Source organism: Oncorhynchus gorbuscha, linkage group LG13, assembly GCF_021184085.1.
Source record: "Oncorhynchus gorbuscha isolate QuinsamMale2020 ecotype Even-year linkage group LG13, OgorEven_v1.0, whole genome shotgun sequence".
Classification (NCBI taxonomy): domain Eukaryota; kingdom Metazoa; phylum Chordata; class Actinopteri; order Salmoniformes; family Salmonidae; genus Oncorhynchus; species Oncorhynchus gorbuscha.
The window spans coordinates 95936397-95946295 of NC_060185.1; the positions used below are offsets into that span (position 1 = coordinate 95936397).

General features: G+C 39.5%; 1 protein-coding gene across 2 annotated transcripts; it reads right to left on the reverse strand.

The window, feature by feature from the left end:
- Nucleotides 1-52: 52 nt before the first annotated feature.
- LOC123993757 (DNA-directed RNA polymerase II subunit RPB7) lies at nucleotides 53-7748 on the reverse strand. Of its 2 annotated transcripts, none has more exons than XM_046296226.1 (8): nucleotides 7590-7748; nucleotides 5032-5141; nucleotides 4631-4790; nucleotides 3487-3537; nucleotides 3325-3390; nucleotides 3123-3194; nucleotides 615-648; nucleotides 53-345 (listed from the first exon to the last, which is right to left on the reverse strand). In XM_046296226.1, exons 1-8 carry the CDS (start codon nucleotides 7599-7601, stop codon nucleotides 332-334), a joined length of 519 nt encoding a protein of 172 aa, XP_046152182.1. In that variant the 5' UTR covers nucleotides 7602-7748; the 3' UTR covers nucleotides 53-331. The 2 variants fall into 2 exon arrangements, with proteins under 2 accessions (XP_046152182.1, XP_046152181.1); XM_046296225.1 differs by having other exon boundaries at nucleotides 53-494.
- Nucleotides 7749-9899: the final 2151 nt, after the last annotated feature.

The window sequence follows — 9899 nt, forward strand, 5'->3', positions numbered from 1 at the left end:
ACCTCAATGCAAAACATATTTTGCAAAACATTCAATGAAGACAAGGTCAACATTACCAAAAAAATAAACATTTATTTCCAGTTCAAGTTGTAGAAATACAACATACAACAGCAACTGGAAGAGTAACTCAGACGATACAGCAACATAACCACCTGCTTATCAACAGGCTCTGTGTGGTTTCAATAGTATGTATTCGTATGGTGTCCCCACTTAGTACAGGATTTGTAGCAATACCACATTATCAACCTAGAAAAATGACAGTACTATATTGTCGAGGCATTTACATAAAATATGAGAGATGTTGATACATCAGCATAGCACTGCAGGGACATCAGCTGACAAGACCTGAGAAGAGAAAGAGAGAAAAGAATTTGCAGATCAATTCAATCTTTAAAAAAAAAGATTAACAGTGCATGGTCAGAGGAAAAACCAAGCCATGAGGTCAAACAAATTGTTCGTCGAGCTCCGAGACAGGATCCAGTCGAGGCACCGAGCTGGGGAAGGGTACCAAAAAAACGAAAGTTGGCCTCTTTCATTCATAAATGGAAGAAGCTTGTAACCAACAAGACTCTTCCTAAAAAAAAAGAAGACCAATAAAAGTGAAAACAACATACCCAGGTAATCGTCCATGAGGGATCCAATAGCGAACTGAAAAAGAGGAAAGCAAATGTTCAACATCGCAACTTACAGGGCTCTTTACGAGGATGAGACTATGGAAATATTTCATACTTTAGTGAGACGCAATGATGGTGATGGGGTGAGAAGCACCGAGCGGGAAGAGGAAAATGGTGTACGTATGTATGGGTGTGTGTGCGTACACGTACGCGTATATATGCATGAGTGTATGTATGTATATGTATGTGTGTGTATGTATATATATATATATATATATGCATGTGTATATATGTATGTATATATGTGTATGTATATGTATATTTATGTATGTATGTATGTATATGTATGTATATATATGTGTGTATGTATGTATATGTATGTATATATGTGTGTATGTATGTATATATATATGTTTATATGTGTATATATATGTGTGTGTATGTATATGTATGTATATATATATATATATATATATATATATATATATGTATGTATGTATATATATATGTTTATATGTCTGTGTATGTGTGTGTGTGTGTATGTATATATATATATGTTTATATGTGTATAAATATGTGTGTGTATGTATATGTATGTATATGTATGTATGTATATGTATGTATATATATATATATATATATATATGTATGTATGTATGTATGTATATGTATGTATATATGTGTGTATGTATGTATATGTATGTATATATGTGTGTATGTATGTATATGTATGTATATATGTGTGTATGTCAAATCAAATCAAATCAAATCAAATTTTATTTGTCACATACACATGGTTAGTAGATGTTAATGCGAGTGTAGCGAAATGCTTGTGCTTCTAGTTCCGACAATGCAGTGATAACCAACAAGTAATCTAACTAACAATTCCAAAAAAAAAAAAACTACTGTCTTATACATATATGTGTATATATATGTGTGTGTATGTGTATATATGTGTATGTGTATGTATATGTATGTATATATGTGTGTATGTATATATATATATATATATATATATATATATATACATATACGCGTAGATATGTGTAAGTGGGTGCTGTTTTTCTTGTTTTTTTTCTGTGTGCTTTGTCTCTGTTGTTGTATCTCTTAATATGGGTGAAAATTGTGAAATTCCAATAAAAATACTGTTACAAATAGATAGTGCGCGGTGGCTTGCAATCTGTGAGGATATACTGGGCCTTCAGAAAGTATTCAGACACCATGACTTTTTCACATTTTGTTACGTTACAGCCTTATTCTATGATTGATTATTACATTGATGAGGGGGAAAACAAATCTACACACAATACCTTACAATGGTGAAGCAAAAACAGGTTTTTAGAACATTTTTTATAAAAATGTAGGAAAATACAAAACAGGATATCACATTCAAATAAAGTATTCAGACCCTCTACTCAGTACTTTATTGAAGCACCTTTAGCAGCAATTACAGCCTTGATGCTGGTATGATGCTAAAAGCTTGGGGAACCTGTGCTTGGGTAGTTTCTCCCATTCTTCTCTGCAGATCCTCTCAAGCTCTGTCAGGTTGGATGGGGAGCGTTGCTGCACAGCTATTTTCAGGTGTCTCCAGAGATGTTCGATCGGGTTCAAGTCCGGGGCTCTGGCTGGGCCAATCAAGGACATTCAGAGATGTGTCCCAAAGCCACCCACCCTTGTTTCGCAATGTCCTTTTGGCAAACTCCAAGCATGCTGTCATGTGTCTTTTACTTAGACGTGGCTTCAGTCTGGCCACTCTACCATAAAGGCCTGACTAGTGGAGTGCTGCAGAGATGGTTGTCCTTCTGGAAGGTTTTCCCATCTCCACAGAGGAACTCCAGAGCTCTGGCAGAGTGAGCATCGGGTTCTTGGTCACCTCCCTGACCAAGGCCCTTCTCCCCCCCGATTGCTCCGTTTAGCCAGGTGCTCAGCTCTAGGAAGAGTCTTGGTGGTTACAAACTTCTTCCATTTATGAATGAAAGAGGCCACTTTCATTTTTTGGTACACTTCCCCAGCTCGGTGCCTCGACTGGATCCTGTCTCGGAGCTCTATGAACAATTTGTTTGACCTCATGGCTTGGTTTTTCCTCTGACATGCACTGTCAACTGTGGGACCTTATATAGACAGGTGTGTGCCTTTCCAAAACATGTCCAATCAATTGTATTTACCAGAAGTGGACTCCAATCAAGTTGTAGAAACTTTTCAAGGATGATCATTGAAAACAAGATGCATCCGAGCTCAATTTTGAGTCTCATAGGGCAAAGGGTCTGAATACTTCTGTTTTTTTTATTTTTTATTATAAATTAGTAAACATTTCTAAAAACCTGATTTCGCTTTGTTATTATAGGGTATTGTGTGTAGATTGCTAATTTTTTAAACATGTATTTAATCCATTTTAGAATAACGTAACAAAATGTAGAAAAGCTCAAGGGGTCTGAATACTTTCTGAATCCATTGTATAGGTCTGTCAGGTAGCATCCTTAGTTGATGGGGATTTGACAGCATACTCACAATGTCGTTTTTATCCACTCTTGTTCCCACGATCTTTAACCGAATCTCATCATCCTGTTGGATTACAATGTCCTAATATGGAGAAGACATAATCCTTAATAAGAAGACATGTAATCCAAGAATTGTGTTTACTAAACATTCAGTTAGTAAAATGACAACCAAACCACCACTATTTAGTAAAGAACCAGTTTTAAGATCTCACCTCATCAGTGGTCTTATAACAGGGAGGATTTGAGTTGGGGTCAAACTCCATCTCTGAGGGAATGGACTGCAGAAACAGTAAGTAACCATATTGACATGTATTAAAGAGTTCCTGAATAAAACCATTCAACCACTAAAAGGAGACATTTCCATGTGGACCTACGTGACGAGAGATGAAACAGGACATGGGGCCGATCTCTGTGAACAGTCCAACCTGAAAAGAACAGGACATCTTCAATTATTTTACATTTCACCATGAAAACAATATGATCTATTATTGTCAATCCTTATTTCAGATGGGAATGAGATTTATAGAAGAGTTGGCTGTGTCCCAAATTGCACCCTATTCAAATTGCACCCTATTGACTCTGGTCAAAAGTAGTGCACTACCCTATTGACTCTGGTCAAAAGTAGTGCACTACCCTATTGACTCTGGTCAAAAGTAGTGCACTACCCTATTGACTCTGGTCAAAAGTAGTGCACTACCCTATTGACTCTGGTCAAAAGTAGTGCACTACCCTATTGACTCTGGTCAAAAGTAGTGCACTACCCTATTGACTCTGGTCAAAAGTAGTGCACTACCCTATTGACTCTGGTCAAAAGTAGTGCACTATAAAGGGAATAGGGTGTTATTGTTCCACACAGTCTGAAGAGCTAACCCCCTTTTGCATAATGCTACTGATGGTTAAACTGTCTCATTGTTTCAGAGTGCTCCACTTCAAATATCAACTTATGGACGCTCAAGACGATCTATCCCCCATCCTTTCCGTCATGGCAGACGCCCAGAAATATGTCTACATCTCAGTCATAGACTATCTTCCAACGTCCCAGGTCACTGAGCCACTCAGGTGACTGTCTGTCAGCACTCCATGTTTTCAGGGCAACCTCTCAGATAGTTTTTATAATTATTATTTTTTATAATTATTATTTTTTAAATATTTGTACATTATCTTTTGTACCTAGAACAATGAATTTGTCCCACAGATTATTTTATTTGCCCCCCACCCAAAAAAAAATTAATTAATAGTTGGGGATAAAAGACTATAAAAACACCAGCAAATTAGCTCTGATTTAAATTTTGGAAATATATTCCAAAGTATTCCCATGCATAGTAGAGAGATATGTGATTGTATAGAAATGCATGGTTTGAAATGATATTTTAGTCAAATATTATATCTGTTTGGGCTTCAATACGGTCAATTTGCAGGCAACAAATTACTTGTAATATTTCTTAAATCGTCCAGCGGCTGAATCTAGTTGATGACCCCTGACATAGGGGGAAGGAAGCCCTTGTTTTGTTTCCTTACTTTGTTGACCTGGGTAACCACGGCATCTACCACCTCGCCTTTGAATGGACGGAAAACAATAGCCTTGTACTTGACAGGGTAAAGCACAAATCCCCTGCCTGGTTGGATGACACCTGCACCAATGTTGTCAATGGTGGTCACCGCAATGACGAATCCATATCTGGAACAGGGAATTACTGAGTCAATAACTGAACAAACATATCAACGTGTTACTGGTCAAAACAACCAACCCAGTGTTGTGGAAGTGTGCAAACTATAAAGACAATTTGTGGTCTCTTGTCTACGTTGAAATGTAGCCTGGAGTCCAAACTGAATATGACTTTGTTTCACTACACTGAGCAATACTGAGTGTGGGTTCCAGGTTAATAAAAGGGAAGCTTCCCAGGCTCAATACTACTCACTTTCCTGTGCATGTTCCCTCCACTTCTGTGAAGAGCTTTTGTTTCACAGTGTTCAGGAGATTGGGACCAAAGTACCGAGGGTGGAGCAGGATCTCATGCTCCAGGGAAATCTGTGAATGATCATATATATAGTACCAGTCAAAAGTTTATAAACACACCTAATCATTCAATAGTTTTCTTTATTTTTACTATTTTATACATTGTAGAATAATAGTGAAGACATCAAAACTATGAAATAATACATATGGAATCATGTAGTAACCAAGTAAGTATTACACAAACCAAAATATATTTTTGATTTTAGATTCTTCAAAGTAACCACCCTTTGCCTTGATGACAGCTTTGCACACTCTCGGCATTCTCTCAACAAGCTTCACGAGGAATGCTTTTCCAACAGTCTTGAAGGAGTTCCCACATATGCTGAGCACTTTTTGGCTGCTTTTTCTTCACTCTGCGGTCCAACTCATCCCAAACCATCTCAACTGGGTTGAGGTTGGGTGATTGTGGAGGCCTGGTCATCTGATGCAGCACTCCATCACTCTCCTTCTTGGTCAGATAGCCCATACACAGCCTGGAGGTGTGTTGGGTCATTGTCCTGTTGAAAAACAAATGATAGTCCCACTAAGCTCAAACCAGATGGGATGGCGTATAACTGCAGAATGCTGTGGTAATCAGCTGGTTGTGTGCCTTGAATTCTAAATAAATCACTGACAGTTTCACCAGCAAAGCACCCACACACCTCCTCCTCCATGCTTCACAGTGGGAACCACACATGCAGAGATCATCCATTCACCTTCTCTGTCTCACAAAGACAGAGGTTGCAACCAAAAATATCTCATTTGGACTCATCAGACCAAAGGACAGATTTCCACTGGTCTAATATTCATTGCTTGTGTTTCTTGGCCCAAGCAAGTCTCTTCTTCTTATTGGTGTCCTTTAGTAGTGGTTTCTTTCCAGCAATTCGACCATGAAGGCCTGATTCACGCAGTCTCCTCTTAACAGTTTATGTTGAGATGTGTCTGTTACTTGAATTCTGTGAAGCATTTAAGTCTAATGAATTTATCCTCTGCAGCAGATGTACCTCTGGGTCTTCCATTCCTGTGGCGATCCTCATGAGAGCTAGTTTCATCATAGTGCTTGATGGTTTTTGCGACTGCACTTGAAGAAACTTCCAAAGTTATTGACATTTTTACTGTTTGACTGACCTTCATTTCTTGAAGTAATGATGGACTGTCGTTTCTCTTTGCTTATTTGAGCTGTTCTTGCCATAATATGGACTTGGTCTTTTATCAAATAGGGCTATATTCTGTATACCACCCCTACCTTATCACAATACAACTGATTGGCTCTAACGCATTAAAGAGAAAATTCCACAAATTACATTTTAACAAGGCACACCTGTTAATTGAAATGCATTCCAGGTGGCTACCTTATGAAGCTGGTTGAGAGAATGTCAAGTGTGCAAAGCTGTCATCAAGGAAAAGGGTGGTTACTTTGAAGAATCAAAAAAACAAAAACAAAACATTTAATTGGTTTAACACTGATTTGGTTACTACATGACTCCATGTGTTATTTCATAGTTTTGATGTCTTCACTATATTCGACAATGTATAAAATAGTCAAAATAACAAAAAACCCTTGAATGAGTAGGTGTCCAAACTTGATAGGTTATAGGTTATATATAGTTAGTGTACAGTTTGTTTTTACAGTGGGTAACCTAGTACTGAAACAAGTCATACTTTTTATAGCTAAGAATGACAGCAGTTACTTTCATTGAGTCTCAGGGTGTTTTCACATATAGTCCTCTTTAAAGTGAACTCTGGGGTAAAGAGCTAAAGAACTCCGGTTATCTTCGTATTCACACTGCCCCTTGCATTTGAATAAGGACTCAACTCTTTTGCCAGTTCATTTCACATATTTTGTGGACAGAGTCCCCTTTGCTTTCACATTGCTATGTTTAAGAAAGGAACCAATATCTTTCTCCAACATTCCCTCTGGGTTTTTACAAAGTGCAGGACAAGTCATTCAATCAGAACGTGTTATCCGACTGCTACCATTAGATATCATTCTAATCGGAAGACACTGTTAACATGTACATTTGATGGCTAACAAAATAAATAGTAAGATAATAACGGCAGAATAAATAATAATGTCATTGAAAATTGTACAACCAAGGTAGGCTACTGCCCCTTTAAAAACGAGAATATATTTTGTACCCAATGTTGCGATTCTCAGCAAATATATTGTCTTCTCACACTATTAGAATAGCGTATGAAGCTCTCAGCCTATTGATCACATATTGCAACAACAAAAAAAATTTAACTACACATTTTCCCTGCACATCATCTCTCTTTTGTGACATGTAGCTTTCTTAAACTATCATCGCCAGACATGTAGCAAACAGTTAAAATATGTTATTATGGAACGTTTCGGTTTTCATTTTGGTAATAGTTAACAGAGCAGTTAGCTAGCCAACTGGCTAACAAAGCTAGCACTAGCGATAGCATAGTTAGCCATGGGTGTTATCGCCGCAAGATCATACAAATCTAACATCTTACATGATAAAACATGATTTCCCGCTGACGCCTACTTGATTGTAGCCTTCCGTTTAATTTATCAGCAAGTAATGGTTATCTTTTCTAAATTATTATTTAAGTCCAGCGGCACATCACAGGAAGACGGTAATGTTTGACTTCTGGAAAAAGTTTTACTTCCGGAGCATTAGATTGGTCCAATTATGATTCAAGACAAGGATTCGTGGGCTTAAAAATATAAAAAAATATGTCATTTTAAGAACAAGAACGAAGTTGAAATGTCTTTGGTTTAAAAAAATAAGCAACAGATGACATGAGACAAAAAATGCATCCGACATGACACTGACAGGCCATCAGACTTTTCCCATATAGACAACACATGCCTTGATTCACTGAGTGTCAGTCAGTCAAAGCAAAAGTAACTGATCAAAAACAGACCTTCGAGAATGTTGACACTTCCATTGAGAAGCAAAAACAGTTACAGAAAATAACTCAAGTAGAAAATATGTATACACCAATAAATTAAAATATAAATATACAGTAAAATGCTGAGTGTAACAGAACATAATTATCAAATTAGTAGTTGATTGTAAGCAATCAATGCAATGTAAGCGCTTGTAATAGGCAGCATACTGAGGACCAGTGGAAGTATATGCCAAAACAATTATCTAAGACTAATATGGGAATATGTCCCAAATTCACCCACCCTATTCCCTACATAGTGCACTATTTTCTCAGTTAAAAAATAGTGCACTATATATGGAGTATGGTGCGATTTGGGACGCACACAATGGGTCATCACCGTTAGCATCATCTACCACAGTGTTTGACATTGTCATTGGAAAGGGATTGGGGGTATTGAGTTGTTCAGTCCCTTAAAGAAGACTTCCTGTAGCTGAGTCTGTTAACTCCTCTAGCTCTCTCTCTGCCACCACAGAACCAGTCTGGTTCACCACCAGCCCAACATCTGTTAACTCCTCTGGCTCTCTCTGTGAGTCCCAGGTCAGTATTCTCCTACCTGTGCAGCACTAGGCTCTGTGAGTCCCAGGTCAGTATTATCCTACCTGTGCAGCACTAGGCTCTGTGAGTCCCAGATCAGTATTCTCCTACCTGTACAGCACTAGGCTCTGTGAGTCCCAGATCAGTATTCTCCTACCTGTACAGCACTAGGCTCTGTGAGTCCCAGATCAGTATTCTCCTACCTGTACAGCACTAGGCTCTGTGAGTCCCAGGTCAGTATTCTCCTACCTGTACAGCACTAGGCTCTGTGAGTCCCAGGTCAGTATTCTCCTACCTGTGCAGCACTAGGCTCTATGAGTCCCAGATCAGCACTAGGCTCTGTGAGTCCCAGGTCAGTGTCTCGGAGGCTGCAGTAGAAAGCAGCTATGTCCACAGAGCTGTTGGCGCTGATCAGTAGTCCATGTATCAGAGATGATTTACATGGATGAGGAATGCGGTGTGTAATATAGGCCTTCACGGATGCTCTCCACCAGGCTCACACTGATTAGAGAGAAGGTCCTCCTTTTCCTGTCGTCCACAATCATCTGTAGTGCCTTGCGGTCTGAAGCCGAACAGTTTCCATACCACTCAGTGATGCAACCGGTCAGGATGCTCTCGATGGTGCAGCTGTAGAACCTTTGGAGGATCTGAGGACCCATGCCAAATATTTTCAGTCTCCCGAGGGGGAATAGGTTTTGTTGTGCCTTCTTCACGACTGTCTTGGTGTGCATGGACCATGTTAGTTTGTTGGTGATGTGGACACCAAGGAACTTAAAGCTCTCAACCTGCTCCACCACAACCGTGTCGATGAGAATGGGGGTGTCTTCGGTCCTCCTTTTCCTGTAGTCCACAATCATCTCCTTAGTCTTGATCACGTTGAGAGAGAGGTTGTTGTCCTGGCACCACATGGCCAGGTCTCTGACCACCTCCCTATATGCTGTCTCATCGTTGTTGGTGATTAGGCATACCACTGTTGTGTCATCGGCAAACTTAATGAGGGTGTTGGAGTCGTGCCTGGCCATGCAGTCATGAGTGAACAGGGAGTACAGGAAGGGACTGAGCACATGTAACTGATGTGAAATGGCTAGCTAGTTAGTGGTGGTGCGCGCTAATAGCGTTTCAATCGGTGACATCACTTGCTCTGGGACCTTGAAGTAGTTGTTCCCCTTGCTCTGCAAAGGCCGCGGCTTTTGTGGCATGATGGGTAACGATGCTTTGTGGGTGTCAGTTGTTGATGTGTGCAGAGGGTCCCTGGTTCGGGCGAGGGGACAGAAGCTATACTGTTGCACACGCACCCCTGAGGGGCCCCTGTGTTGAGGATCAACGTGGGGGGGT

Bases quoted from the DNA above. Each gene is read 5' to 3' on its own strand.
- LOC123993757 (XM_046296225.1), bottom strand. The intron at 4,791-5,031 runs GTGAGTAGTATT...TCCCTGTTCCAG, and splicing joins GAGGGAACATGCACAGGAAA to ATATGGATTCGTCATTGCGG. The intron at 649-3,122 runs GTGAGTATGCTG...CCTCTTTTTCAG, and splicing joins GAGTGGATAAAAACGACATT to TTCGCTATTGGATCCCTCAT.